At 54.9% G+C, this 14,720-nt stretch overlaps 2 protein-coding genes across 2 annotated transcripts; both read right to left on the bottom strand.

The window, feature by feature from the left end:
• Positions 1–439: 439 nt before the first annotated feature.
• Positions 440–7,705, bottom strand: VOLCADRAFT_89103 (apoptosis antagonizing transcription factor-like protein; the record flags this gene model as incomplete). The annotated part of the gene is made up of 12 exons (XM_002948661.1): positions 440–552; positions 1,354–1,504; positions 1,741–1,829; positions 2,209–2,484; positions 2,964–3,370; positions 3,703–3,827; positions 4,269–4,630; positions 5,012–5,197; positions 5,623–5,921; positions 6,310–6,420; positions 7,354–7,387; positions 7,453–7,705. Coding segments are annotated over 12 exons (2,406 nt in total), but the record flags the coding sequence as incomplete, so codon positions are not given.
• Positions 6,942–11,934, bottom strand: VOLCADRAFT_109683 (uncharacterized protein). The gene is made up of 10 exons (XM_002948660.1): positions 11,754–11,934; positions 11,582–11,656; positions 11,388–11,516; positions 11,125–11,297; positions 10,787–10,964; positions 10,308–10,470; positions 9,162–9,281; positions 8,525–8,679; positions 8,188–8,385; positions 6,942–8,049 (listed from the first exon to the last, which is right to left on the bottom strand). The coding sequence occupies exons 1-10, from the start codon at positions 11,802–11,804 to the stop codon at positions 7,978–7,980; spliced, it is 1,314 nt and encodes a 437-aa protein (XP_002948706.1). The 5' UTR covers positions 11,805–11,934; the 3' UTR covers positions 6,942–7,977.
• Between the last annotated feature and the right edge of the window lie 2,786 nt (positions 11,935–14,720).

The following is a 14,720-nucleotide window of genomic DNA, read 5'->3' as shown; positions in this document are numbered from 1 at the left end:
CTACTGCCGGGTTAAAATAAATAGGATTGTAATGGAGATTATTTTTTAAAAAATTATCTTGAAGCTCCTTCCGTGTCTTTGTTACGTCTGCAGGAGCCGCGACGTTTAAGATACGACTTCATGACTAAGCAATCCGATAGTCATAAGCTTCGCCCTGGTGTCAAGCGCGACTCAGGCCTCGTGACCTGGCATTCCCATGGCCTCGATACAACCTCTAGTCTGCACATCTTTAAGAAGTGTACTTAAGGGATGGCCCCGCAGATGTGGCGCACCCATGCACCGCGGACCTCCGCACTAATGGTTCGCCAATTCCTTGTCCGCTTCCGCGATGTTTGCGTTCACCGCACATCTTTAGCAGGTTTCTCAACCACAGAACTTGGAACTGAAAGGTCACGATCAAGATGCAGAAGCCCAATCTGAATTGCCCAAGAGGCCCGGGTTACGCGGAGAAATCTAGACTGCCAACTGAACTGTCATCATCAGCAGCGCCGCCCGCTGTTACATCCGTTATACTGTCCGATAGGGGATTCGTTTGCGTGAGGCTACAAGGGCCTGTGGGCGGAGGATGGGATGTAATTGGGATGCACAGTGCGCATTGAGAAGCTGCCGTGTCCTTCTTCTCCCGCTAAAGCGGTACAGCTTAGAACGCTTTTCAGGACCTCACGCGCAGTCTGCAAGAGGGCTTCCTGCGCAAATCGCTACGCATTTTTGGCCTGGGCAGCTAACGTGGCGCAGGCAGAACGCTGACGCTTTTGGTGAGGATTTGCATCGCCTGGCTTGAGGGCTTGCATCTGCGCACGGCTTTGGATTGCTGCGTCACGTCGCTATTATGTGTCAACACGAACGTCCGGCGCACGGCCCTGTAAAAACAAGGCGCAGATCTACACAGTTCCATTTGGGTTGTAGAGCGCCGAGCACGTCCGAGCATCCCAGCCCTATGACTTTCCGTCTGCTGTCAGTCGTGCACATGGATCCATGACATCCTGTAGACGCTGCTATACAACGTCGGCAAGAAACTCTGTCCGTTCATGGCCTCTGCTGTAGGCGCGACCCCGAGTCCGCGTAACATACCAGCATCCGGCATCCACCCCACCGCCATTTACACAATCACCGCAAATCCCATCCCCATGGCTAATACTAGATCCTCATTAAAGCGTTATAAGTCACCGTTTCACACATTAAATGTTTCCCCGCAAGGGGCAATTCCTTGGCGCACCACCATCACGTCAAGGTCCGAATCCAGTACCTTCTATCAAAGCACAGCCCGGGTGTCATACCCGCAGCTCACTTCCCAGCGTGGCCGAACAAATTGGAGAACAGGTTGGCGGCGAACGGCGGCGGAATGAAGTCTACCGGTGCCATGAACGCCACCAGTTTTTCCTATTGTGAGGAACAGGAAAACGAAGACAAGGCGTTGAGCAGCGATGTGTGCGAGGAGGCGGTAACGAGACAGGACGAACCTGCGGCGCATGCCGTTGGGCAGCAGGCTATCGCACCGCATGTGCTGCGCAATCACGTCGGTCAACAGTACAGTGCAGCGTGCGTCTCCAGCAGAACCCATACAGCAGCTGCGTAACCTACATCTACACAACCTGCACTCCCGGCCCGTAACAGCAAGGCGGAAAGTATAGTTGCTCGGCATCTGCCACGTCCAAGGCCAAGCCGCACGCCAAGCTATCAGCAACGCGCCAAACTAGCTGTCCATAGGGCTACACAACGCCGTGTGGTACAAGACCGCACCTGTACGTGGTATCGCAGTTTTCGCCCCTTGCTGGCTCGCCGATCCACCAGCTTCCGTTTCTTGGCGGCCTTCGGTGCAGCCGCGGCGCCTGAAACGTCAAGAGGAGGACGGTTGGCAAAAGATGGCACGTTAACATGTCCGGTGAGTAACGGTGGGCTGGGACGGCGTTTGGGGCCAGTTTGGTAGCTGCTCGGAGGCAGCTGAGGCCAGATAACCGGCTCGGACTAAAGCCGGGTGCAGGTACAGGTGCGCTGGCGCTAGCACTATGCAAGTGGCGCCGGTGCGACATGGACCCATATCACAACGAAACAACCAACCGTACTAATGCAGCCGGCGTAGATAAGCGGCCCTAGCCCTAACTTCTCGCTCCTTGGCTTCTTTATCCACGCCCTTCACTCCAGCTTTGCTTATACGGAAGTACATACAAAAATGCACGCAGGAGTCGGTGAGCATGCGGGCAGACGCACCTTCCGCCAGCCCCTTGTCCAAAAACTCCTTCAGTAGCTGCTGGTAAAACTCGCTGTCGTCGTACGTCTCCGGATCCCGCTCCTCCTCCGTCAGATCCACGGCCACGCTGGAGGTAGGCGCAGCCGTTCCTGCGGTGCCGTCGCGGCCCCCAACTGAAAGGCCGTCAGCATCGCCGCCTAAGGGGTCCAAGCCGACAGCTGTGCTGGCGCGCGGTGGCTCACACAATACACGCGGGCAGGCAGATAGCGCTAGCCGTGTGCGCTTGATGAACTTGGCTGCAGACATAAAACGGGCATGAAGGAGGTTGAGAATACATGCAGAATACGACACAACAACACCAGCCAGCAGCTGCAGCATCGGCCCATTAGAGAACGCGACGCTGGCTTTCCAGCGACGGCATATGTGTGTGCTACACCTTAAGAGTTCCGTTATCCTCCAAAGGTGTAATGGGCCCATACGAGCTCGGACCCCAAGGGACTGCATATGGCCAGACGAGTTGAAGTACAGACAGGCAGGCTTGCCTCTCCTGCATTCGCGCCAAACAAGATTTCCAGTGGGGCCTTGGGAGTCTAAAAGGAGCCAGTGAGCACGATGTGTGACGATGGTGGCTGGGCAATGCAGGACTGCAGGCACCCATCCTCCACAGCGTTGCCCGCCAGGGCCGCCCAATTCAAGCTTCTCCTAGAGCACTACTGCCTCCGGGCAGACCGTATTACCACCACAACAACACCAGTACTACTACGACCATCCTCACCAGGGTCTCTCATGAGTGCCTGCACTTGGCTGCTAATACTCTGGTTTAGCGCCCGGAGGCCGCTGTTCCGGAGGGCACCGCTACCAGACGACAGTACCGTGCGCCGGTGCCAAGAATCAAGCGACGCGTCCCGGAAGGGCGCCAGCGCCTCGTGTCGTGCGCTGACCCGCTGCCACAGCGATTCAAGATCACTGTCGTCAAGGTCATTGTTGTTAACGCCGGCAGCGACTTCGGCAGCGCCATCGGTGTCTGGACGGCGGCGCTTCGCGAGGCGACCGGAGGCCGTGGCCGCTTCAGCGCCAGCGGAAGGCATCAGCGTGACGGCTGGGATTCGTGCCATAAGCGTGTGCTGCAGCTCCAGCAGCTGGTTCAACGTGTCCCGTGCAGCAGCTGCAAGTTGCGAGTATCTAATAGATCATTGGACGTAGGGTAGAGCATTAGAAGTAGGTTAGAGAATTCGAGTTGGAAATGGGGGTAGGGGCATGAAAATCAGACGTAATGACGAAGCAAATGAGATTGGGTTGTATGGCACGCTGGCTGCCAGGATGGAAGGCGCGAAAGCGGCGAATTAGGACAAGGACACTGCGCGGCGCAACACACATGTCGCCTGTCCATACGCATGACCGTAAGACCTACGACCCGCTCCCGTGGTCTCGCGTACAGTGCAAGACGTCGCTGCGCTTGCTGTTGAAATATTTCTCATGCATTTCAGCACAACCGCGTTATGCATCAAACTCACCCTTCGCGCACTTCAGGCTCCACTGCCACAAGGGCGGCGTAAGTCTCGGGCCGCGGCAGGCCGTTGCTCGCCTGGAGGCACTTTTGGAGCAGGATCCGCTGCTCCAGAGTCCGCTCATACAGCACCTGCAGATGGCGCGGACGACGGTTAATGCATATGCCGCGTTCAATACCAGCTCAATTGGACACGACCAGCATGGGGGACAAGAGGTACAAGGACGTTCTGCGCCCGGCGTGCTGCACATGAAGCTCGCGGCAAGATGGGTGAATCGTTGAGCGCATGCCTCAACGCTGCCACCACCCACATTGAGGAGGGCATGCCTGTGACGGTCCATAGGCGTCTAAGTCCTCTACATATTGCCTTCGTGGAAGCTCAGCAGTCCAATGCATAGACCCAATACGGCGGGATGCTGGTGGCACCGGTATCGTCGCTCTCTCCTTTTCATGTTGACCTATCCCGCGAATGAATCCCTGCGTTACTCCTCCTTTGCCCCACCAAATATCATTTACACTTGCTCCATTATCCGGACCCTTTTCACATCATAAGCCCCGCACAAGTCCCCGAACCTGCTGGTTGCGGACTGCCGCGCCCTTCACCCGGTCGCGCTCGCCCTTATGCCGCAGCGCCTCAAGCTGCTTATCGTCCTCCTCCTGCAACGCCTCGTATTCCGCCTCCAGAGCCTCAAACTCATCCCCAGCCCCTCTGCTGCTCCCCTTGCTGCTTGTGCGTGCACGCTGCCCCTCACGTTCGTCCCTCCAATCCACTGCTCCTGCGCGGTCCCGTACACGCCTATTCGGCATCTCCCGGTCTTCTTCCGCGCCTTCCCCGACGAAAGCTTCATCTTCTTCCTCCTCCTCCTCTTGTTCCCCTTCTTCCCCTTCGGAGCTTTCCACCGTTCCGTTCGAAAAGGCCGTCGTGCGCTTGGCGGCTGCGGATTTGCCGGTAATGGCACATGAGGACAAAGGGAACAGGGAGGGAAGTCCGGACCAAGGCAGTGCCAAAACCCACTGACCCAGGAAAGAGCCGCGTCACCTGGCAACGACCGCGTAGGGACGTGGCACTGATACCAGCATCAAGCTGGGGATCATACAATCTCTTTCGCGGCAGGTGCACCAAGCAGTGTCAACACTAGGTCAGCGGCGGCCCGTAGCACTACGAAACCCTAAACCCCGTCAAGAAGCACCCGTCATCGTCGGGTTTCATCAACGTGCGGTGCGCCCCCGCCGCGCCATGCTATCTGCTCCAAGGCATGTGCATGTAGATTCCTAATAAGTTCCGATGCCCCACCGCCCATTGCATAGTAAAGCACCTGCTGCTGCTCTCGCTGCTGTCCCGCCACGACCTCTGGGGCCGGCTCTGCCTGCCGCCGCTTGGCGCTCCCCGCCGTCGTCCCCCTCCTCGTCGTCATCATCATCGTCATCGATTACGTCTTCCTCGCCATCAGTATCTAGATCCATCTCCTCGTCCTCCCCTTCGTCGAGATTTATGTCCTCGTCTGTTACAGCGCACGGGGTAACACGCAGCGCAGTCCCTCACGTTAATGGCCGTCTACTTTTAACAACTCGCTTTTGCGGGCAACACGTTTATATTTTATTGGGACACAGCTGACTAGGCTAGGCATCCTAGGCGGCCTGGTGCCACCACCTTAGGCAGCCAACTGTGTCGTCTTGCACGCCGCCTAATCGAGGAGTGGGCATAATTTTTTTATAAATAACGGCCTTGTGATCTAAGAGTACACTGTTCATGGTTAGAGGCCAAGAGGCTCCTGCAGACATGGCATGAGTTCGTTCGGAACTCATACGCCGAAGGAGCAATACATGTGTTCGTTACCTCACGACTCCGCTAGTGGGATTCAGCTGGACTGCTTGTAGGTCCTGGCTGGGATGCATCCTATGGCCCAACTTTGTATCCTGCGCTCACCATCGTCGGCACCCTCCGACTCCGCGTCCGCGCCGAAAATGGTCGCCCGAGACGTTTTACGGCCCCGGTAAGCAGAGTCCTCGAGCACGATGTCACCGCGCAGCAGCATCGCCTTTTCAGGTGCGCGCCTGAGGTCCCCAGCGACGCCGGAGGCGGCACATGCAAGTCGCGTTAACAAGGTGCGGCCAGGACTCATGGTCTCAAGCGAATTTTCGGCAAGGTGTCGGTGTGTTGCCAAGAGTTGTAGTGTTGCGTTGAGCTTGGAGCCCCGATACACAGGCCGGGTGGGCCGTCCAGCCCTATTCCGGAACAGGGTGGCACATGTGGGCCAGAAGACACACAGCAACCCGTTCGCCTCGTTTGCCTGCTCCGCGCGCCCGGCAGCCCATCCAAAGCCCTCCAAGTTCAATCCCCTCCAAGTTTTGTGATGTACGTCGGCACGCAGGTGCTCTTGAGCACATGCCGTCGGTACACGCCGGCCTTCCGACCCACGACGGCACGAGGCAGCCATCTGGCTAACAAAGCTACGTGTTATCCTAAAAATTCATGAGCCGTCTTGCTAGCAAGGGCAACGCGTCAGGTAGCGCCGCCAAGCTTCGCTAGGGGCTTCCCAAGGCTTCCCTTAGCGTAAAGATATAGGATGATTCTCCATACGTGAACATCATAGCACGAGCGACAATAACCCACTTCGAGGGCACCGCTTGCGCATCTCCATATTCGTCGTCCGAATCGAGCTTTGCGCCGTCACCAAGGTCCAACGCGTCCGGGTCATAATCTTTTAAGGAACATAGATTACATCTCTTCGTGAGGACATTGCAGCTTTTTGCAGGAATAGGGCTACAAGGACTTACCTTTTGACGGCGCCGGATTGAAAAGGTCTGCAAGCTCCTGTGCCAAGGATTTCCTTTTGCTTGCCATTATGAAGCTACCACGCAGGTTATACACTTGCCTCCCTTAGGTTCGAGACTCTAGGTCTTGTCCACGAAGTATTCTTCATATGATTATGTAACACCAATCATTCTAAAATGTTTAGAAGCTAAGCAGAATCACAATAACTGCTATTGAAAATGCCGGCTCCAGCCGAACAAGAACTTACCAGGGATATTACTAATACATGTACGGTATGGCAATTCCTAGAGCATGCAACTTGAGCACGAGACAGCTAGATTTAGATTACCACCAGTTGGTTATGAGCATGTTCGCTTGCCTAGGCCCTTGAAACGTACCAACGTTATCGCGACCTACAGCGTCCACATGCGAAAGGCATTGAAAGGCATTCTTTGGGATGGAGCAAGGAGGTTGTGGCTGGCGGAGGTTTTGATGGCCGTCAAAGTTGATTTTAAATTCATGCGCATACAGAAGCTACGAGCACACTGTGACGTAAATACCTTGTGATTATAAGAGTGACATGACCATGCAATTGTGGGAAAGCGCAGCAGACTGTTCCCAACAACTGAAGGAAGCGACATGCACCTTGCCGAATCAGCAGTAAGGTAGTGCCCTAAAAGTACCAGCCAACACTCGTTCCTTCCACCCCGCCGTAAACGTCAATCGTCGCATTGGATCGATGCAGGCATACTGGTAGTTGCCCCAAACCTCCCTAGGGTCGCCCGTGTCAAATGCCTGTTTCGGCACATGCTAACGACGCGCTGTTTGCCACCGGGTTTCGTACGTCGTCACTGCGCCTCGTGAGCTAAGCATACAACAACGCGTCTAGTATAAACATCTTACCTGTCCCATCGAATCTCAATTGCAGTTGCTGTACCTACACACACACAAAACGATGACGTCCCTACAAGCCCAGGGACACAAGGCTAGCACATCACCGACCTGCTCTGCCCACCCAAAGCCCAAGAGAGATGCAACCTCTCCCATCACCGTCAACGAAAGCACCCGACATCCGACAACTACTCACACATGCGTTAATAAAAGGTCCCCCTATCAGTACGCTGTTAACACGAATGATTTGTGCAGGCATGCTAGTACCTTGCGTAGGTATCAAAGACTGATTGGGTCTGAGTACAGAGGTCATGTTTACGACCAGGAAACAACTACGGTGCTCGCCCCCGATCACCCGGTCCGCCTAAGGGGAGCGGGGACAGCGCGCCCCGAGACACACATGGGTTGATCCATTTTAACTCGCTTGGCTTTTTTGTCATTGGCCCATCTTGCACATCAGCGCCTGCACAGCCAAGACAACGGCTTATCCAAAGCCTCACGGCATTGCCACTTGCTGAAGCCACGAACCGCCACGCGCCGGATGCTGTGAGCAATTGGGACAGCTTCAAAAGTCTAGCAGTCTAGAGTGGCTGTCCTTATCGACGCAGCTAAGACGCAGCTCAGAAGGTCGTCCGTCTAGAAGTCATCATCGCTCCAGAGCGCGTCGTTGCCATCGTCCTCGTCCACATCCAGCTCCGCCAGGTTTACCTACGGACGGCATGCTCCAGGACGTTAGGGACTACGTATTTCATCAGCAAACACAACCTTCATATTACGCATCCACAACCATTGTGTTGACAGCTGTTTACACCACCCACGTACATCCAAATGTCCCAGGGCACTTACCTGGTACCGAAGGATGCCACCAATGCCACCGAAGCCACGGCAGAATTGCGAACCCTCTTGCGATTTGTTTGTCACAAATTCGAGCGTGCACCCGAACTTCTTGTAGTTGTTTGCTAGCCACTCCAGCAGAGGCAATTTGTCTTGCACCTCCAGGTCACAGCCCGCCTCCTTGTCCTTAAAGTGCGAAGTGTCCTTGGCCTGCACGGCAGCAAAGCGATGCAGGAACAGGGTTAAGCTCAGGTCGACCATGATGCCGACGGCCGCCAACCGCCACGTCAGGGACGTCCTTCTCTTTGACCGGTATCCAGCAGTGCTACAGAACAACAGGATAACACACCTGTTCCGCGTTCAGCAGCTTAATTTCTGTTTTCCCCGAGGAAGGGTTCAGAAGCTCATAGCGGTCGCAGTCCAAGTTCTCCCACACGATCAGGGTCTCCACGGCGCCCATCTCCAAGCACTGCATCGTGTCCTTCACCGAGAACACGAACTTGCCTGTGAGCAGGATGTGCAGCGGTTCGACCATAATTAGCTCAGATGAGCGGAGGCTTCCAAAAGTCCAAAGCGAAGGTGAAGACAATCGCAAATAGAGCAGTTGCCTGATAAGGTGCCGCTGCGAGCCAGGGTACCTGGCCATGTAATTGTCAATTGTTACGCGACCGCACGAATGGCGAGCGTATCAACATGTATCTATACACTTAATAGATGTCTGCTATTAATTCTTTTTACTGGAATGAACGAAACCATCACATCCTCTAGGAACGCCGGCGTCTCGCAAACGTCAGCTATTCAAGGTAGGGCTTGAGTCGCGAAAAGCTCTATCCTGCCCCAAGTGCAGTTGCAGTTCCAAGGGACCTTCCAAGTAGACAACTCATCGCCCTTCCATGCAACATCAGACGGGTGGCAGCAACAAGTCCCGATAATTCAGTCTATCAAGACTGAACACCACAGTTCAGCACCATCGTTTAGCTGCCTACCGGAGTCCTGACTGATCTCCTCAAAGAAACGCCCAATTAGCCGCTTCTCCTGCACGAACTTCACGTTCGCAAGCATTTCCGAAGACAGCTCAATCGCCTGGTTGAAGCCATTTTCCCCACCTGCGATGCAACCGATTCGCGTACGTAATGGCAACCAGTCAGCCACACTGCCTCTGTCATCTGTTAGTCATAAGGATTCGTGCTAGACTGTCCGTCACCAGCTTACTAAACCATCAGCATTGCAAGATGCAAGAAATTAAAACAGCGCAACCGGGGGGCCGCTTAAAGCTTTGCCCCAGACACTCCGTAACGGAACAGTGTCAGCCATGTAGATATAGAGGATGGTGTGTGTGGCTGCACGTCAACCAAAATGGTCGAGCCGTGTGTAACTAAGCGTGCGTTATGTCGAGCTGGAGCCATTCAATCTCTTGCCACGTGAAGGCAGGAAACTGGTAAACCATCTAATACCGTTCCACAAGATGTAGCGATTGGTATATAGGGCGTCCCGACAATTAAGGTAATCGGGCCGTGTGCGACCAAGCGTGCTTTTTCTAGGGCTGGAGCCATTTGATCTCTTGTCACATGGAGACAGGAAATTGGTAATCCGCCCTATATACGTTGCAGAATGCTAGGATTTACATTTACATGTAACGGTTGGTGTGTGTTGCGGCCCGTCAACCAATATGGCCGGGCCGTGTGCGACCAAACGTACGTTATCTAGGGCTGGAGCCATTTGATCTCTTGTCACATGAAGACAGGAAATTGGTAATCCGCCCTATATACGTTGCAGATTGCTAGGATTTACATTTACATGTAACGGTTGGTGTGTGTTGCGGCCCGTCAACCAATATGGCCGGGCCGTGTGCGACCAAACGTACGTTATCTAGGGCTGGAGCCATTTGATCTCTTGTCACATGAAGACAGGAAATTGGTAATCCGCCCTACATCAGATGCTTTCCTTGCGCACTACGTTTTAAGCTTCACTAGATATCTCCTGCAGGTCGACCAAGCGACGTAACCATTTGTGCACCCAGGTTGGTGTTTTAGAACGATGTCACTTACTCCATGACACGCACAGTTCATATGGTGCAGTAAAACCGAATGAAGCAAAGCCCATCCATGCCGGAAATCCATCCCATGACCCACCGTACGACACGTCCACCACGCCTAGCACAACCGCCTGCAGGCGCGGGTCGAACATGTCCGACTGGCTGAGCTCCGTCTTGAAGTCTGCCGAGCCGGCCAGCACCAGACCCGCCACGTTTGGCCGATCATTAGTGATAAAAAACTGGACAGCCAACTCAGCCACCTGCACGAATCCACGCAACGACGTTAGAAACGCCTATTTCAAAACGAGGTGCGACACCAGCGGCAAGATGGATGCCGTCCCAGTCGAGACACCCTTACACTTCGTGGAATATGCTTCCCATGTACATGCTTAAAAGTGCTACCCTGGAGACGGCACTGAGCACCAGCCAATACCCATTGCAGACTCGGACCCGCTTAATTTTAAAACCGATATTACCCTTCATGCAGCTGGATAACAATCACGGGTCTGGTGCGAACCCCGTTTTTAGTGGAAGGACGGCCATAACACAGCAGCGGCCTTGCCGTCATGTTCGCACCTTGCGCACGTAGTTGTGGCGCTTTTCCACACGCAGACGAGCGAAACGCAGCGCCGATTGACCACCACGTCCGTGCTTTTTGGGCAGATCTACCAGAAATTTATGCAGGACCTCACGTGTATTGCCACATAGCGTGCCGAACAAGCTGCCGTTACCATCCATGATGATAAAGCCATACCTGAGGCAAGAAGTAACCAACAAGTGTCTAAACGCAACGAACGTATAACACCTCAGGACTACCCCGCCTATCCCCACTCACTTAGCCTCTACCCCTCATGCACAGTAAGCACGCCCGTTATAGGATGTTGGGCCAATTCTTCCAGTCCCAAACGACTCACTTGTTGTCCGACTCCAGGAGTTCGTTAAGCGCCTCGGTGTGGAACTTGTTGTCGCATAGGTACAGAGACGTGTTGATGGGTTTGAAAGGCTCAAAGTCAATGTTGACCTTCTTCTCCTTTCCGTCATCCGTCATAATTGTGCCCGTGTAGACTACCAGACCGTTAGGAGGCACCTGAGCACGGGAATAGCCGCCTACTAGCCTCAGCTAAAACACATCCGCTACAAGGGCGACATTTCATTTGGTTAGAGGTTGGCTCCTGACCTTGCTATACAACTTCAGGCGCTGCTGTGCGGAGGTAATTGCAGAAAGCACAGACAGGCGGTTGACGCGCGACTTGATGTTTGATGCCGTGCCATATTCATCTCCAAGCATTTTTTGAACACGAGCGACCTGTGTGCAGCAAGTGGACGGGTCAGCGGTGAAGTGCTCAGGAGTCTGACGCTAGCTGCGCGTACCTGATCTTTGGGGGGCATAATAAGGCTGATCATGCTCGTTCCATTTCCACGCGCAGCTTCAAGGGCCTTGATGAGCTACGTTGCGCAGAAGGCGTCGGGTGTCAATAACACTGTTGAAGCGAGAGAAAGCGCCGCCAGAGGCGCTCCGACGCCCGAGCCGCTTTGGACTCACCCGCTTGATTTTCCACATCTCAATGTTCTTATCTGTCTCCGCGTCACCCATTTTGGCTGAGCTCTAAACCCGCTGCCGACTGTTTGAAAAGCAGCCTAGGGCCTAGAGCACCGTTAAGGTGCCAAAGAAGAAATGTAAGCTGTACTTAAGCAACTAGTCAGTATATTTTGAAAAGAGAGAGTAAGCAATAATGCGGGCAACTAAGTATTCGGTTGTCCTTTTGAGTGCTCGGCCATACTGCATGAGGGCTGCATGCAGATACGTAACTTTTCCCAAAACAGGCATATTCTGTATGCATCTTCCATATGTTACATTTCCACCTTCTAAGAAATTACTCCGAACTTGCCACCGAAGTTGGGGCTTGGCCTAGCCGCCTAGCCAATGCAATAGAGTCGTCCGTCATTGGCATCGCGGTCTTCAGCGCTGCAGCTGCTTAGCAACAAGTTATGCTGCCCCATCCACTTCTGGGACGCGCAGCGCCACCTGCGGGGAAGTGCCTGGCGGGATGGCTCGGTGCTCTGTCACACACACGGGCGCCGCGTCAACCAAGGTCTTCATCTGCGACAACACGTGAGCGAATGGTGTACGCGACAAGTGGATAGCCAAACGTTGTATTTTTTGGGTACGGGGACTGGGGTTACAGAAGCCCCGTCGTGTCGGACCCGGCCGTACCAGGGGTGTCGTCACGCTTGGCATGCTTAGGTGGTTTCAACAAAACGCACGCCTTTGGAGTCGCAAAGGGTATTCACTGAAAACAAAACGAATAATTCAATATTGAGCCCACTTCGGTGACACCCTGGAACGGACCTGAACGGACGGTGCTTACCGGATAGAGCTTACTAAGCTTACATGGGCTGATTTATAAAACAAGCCAAATATCAGATATGCGCATAGTTCAACGCGGCCCACATGGGCTGAATACAGCAGCCATGCAAAGCCTCTTTGCACCCTTTAACATACCCGTAAACAGGCCCGCATGGCCAGGCAGCGGACGGCCGCCGTACGTCACCATGGACGCATGCTACCTCCGAAGACGCCGCGGCGGCGACCTCAGGCGCGGGAGTGCCGTCGACCTCTTACGGTTCGATGGCCGCCGCCGACGGTCCTTGGACACCTGAATTCATACGGGAGAGGGTACGACAGCATGAGGCGGAGGAGGAGCGCACCGTGGCAGATCAGCTGACACAGCCATTCCGGGAGGACCCTGAGGTGGGTGGTATGCATGCTTGTCTGCTGCTGTGATTAGAGGATGAGAGACGGAACCCACGGAAGCCCTGCCCTCATGGGGAACGGAGGCAATGAAGCAGTCCGGCTGTTGTCAGCAAAGACGGCTTCCCGGTTATGGCGGCTGTCCAGCATCGCAGCTGCGTAAACTCTCCTAGCCAGGGGCGGTGGTGGAGGCCCCACAGGGAAACCCCTTGCCTGCTTTTCCTGAACTGCGCGAGCAGCTTTACCTGGTATACTGGTTGCCAGTCTCAGCAGCCGCCTACCAGTGAAAACCTTCGGTGCGTCACAGCCTCTGAGATAGCTGAGGGATGGGAATCACCGCAGCAGCAGGTAGCCACAAGCGATGCCTGCTGCGCCGATGAGCCTGACTGGGCATGGGTAGCGGCTGGGCCACGGGTCACGGGCAGCTAGCGGACCCCCTCACCCGCATTGCCGGCCAGGACACGCCCAACAGGGCCGCGTTGCCGCCGGGGCAGGCCGCGGTGCGCCGCCATTCGGTATTGTTTCCTGCTCTCATCCTCGAGTTGTTGCCTGAAATGCTTGTTACAATTCTCAGGCTCTATCAGCTTCTCAGTCCAGCTTCTCTGACCTTACGTGTGCGTGTTGTTACGATGCGGGGCCCTGGTCTGACCGCAGGGCCTGTACGACTACGTGGACCGAGCGTACGAGGAGGCGCAGATGCTGGTAGGGCCTGGCCGCCTAGCGTGTGCTTCGTGCATGCCGCTGCCATAGGCCTGGTGCGCCTGGCAGGGCTACAGTTGGAGAGCGTGACCACACGGCCCGTTGGCAGGGGCGCAGGGCACAGTTGCGGTGCGGGGCCTCCAGTGCGCTGCGGGTTTGCAGTTCGTGCTTTCCGCCTGGGAGGCCCAATGGCCCCGATGGTTTCGGAGCGGTTTAGCGCGGCGAGCAAGGAGCGGTGGCATAGAGCTTGTAAGGCCTTGGCAGGAAGGCAGCCAGGACTCACGCGAGCTAATGGAAAGGGGTTTTGGCACTGCTGCGCTTCATTGCTCTCAGAGTGCGGTTCCTTTGCTTGTGAAACTTATGGCGTTATGCGATGGCGTTGCTCTAATACCCGCTCGTGATCTTCTTGCCAGGCCACAAGCTGGTGACCGTGATTCCAGCTGTTGTGGAACACAGCGGACGAGTGGTTGTGTAGCCCAGGGATCCGTTTGATGGATTTGCCTTGTCCCCTGTCTGCAGGAGGAACTCGGTGGGGAGTCACCGTTGCCCAGCTACCCGCCTGCCGCTGCAAACGACATCATCGGCGTTGGCAGCTGGCGGTTGAAGGTGGGTGGTGCATGGGTCCATACGGCAATATGCAGTGGAAGGATGTTCTTCAGGAGCTTAAAATGAGGCACTTTCAAAAAAAAAGGTTTCACACGGGTCAGGTGGCTCGAATGCCCACCATGGCCTATCGTTGCATGATGGCTGCCGACATGATCCAGTCTGTTATGGTTGCATGCCAAGATGCTCCTGCGGCGTGTGCGTTCGCGTGGCGGGTTTTGTGGTGCGGACAGGCCCTGGCATACGTGCTACAAATTTTCTTACATACGACGTCAAAGTGTTTCTGGCAACGTAATTTTTCTCGCTTATCACTTTCGTGCGCTATACCGCCGCAGTCATATATGGATCCCGTCATTGAGTTCATGGTGTCGCGGATTGAAGGCTGTTGGCGGGAAATCCTGGATGAAGGTAAGTTTGCAGCACCAGCAGCGCAACTGCTGTTAATGGGCTTGGGGG

Source organism: Volvox carteri (genome assembly GCF_000143455.1).
Source record: "Volvox carteri f. nagariensis unplaced genomic scaffold VOLCAscaffold_11, whole genome shotgun sequence".
Classification (NCBI taxonomy): domain Eukaryota; kingdom Viridiplantae; phylum Chlorophyta; class Chlorophyceae; order Chlamydomonadales; family Volvocaceae; genus Volvox; species Volvox carteri.
Note: the sequence above shows the minus strand (reverse complement) of the source record. Positions and strands in the feature narration are given on the sequence as shown.

Coding starts and splice junctions, on each gene's coding strand:
- VOLCADRAFT_109683 (XM_002948660.1), bottom strand. CDS start 11,804: ATGGGTGACGCGGAGACAGATAAGAACATTGAGATGTGGAAAATCAAG. Junction 11,298..11,387: donor GCCTGAAGTTGTATAGCAAG/GTCAGGAGCCAA, acceptor TCCCGTGCTCAG/GTGCCTCCTAACGGTCTGGT. Junction 8,680..9,161: donor GGAGATCAGTCAGGACTCCG/GTAGGCAGCTAA, acceptor TCCTGCTCACAG/GCAAGTTCGTGTTCTCGGTG.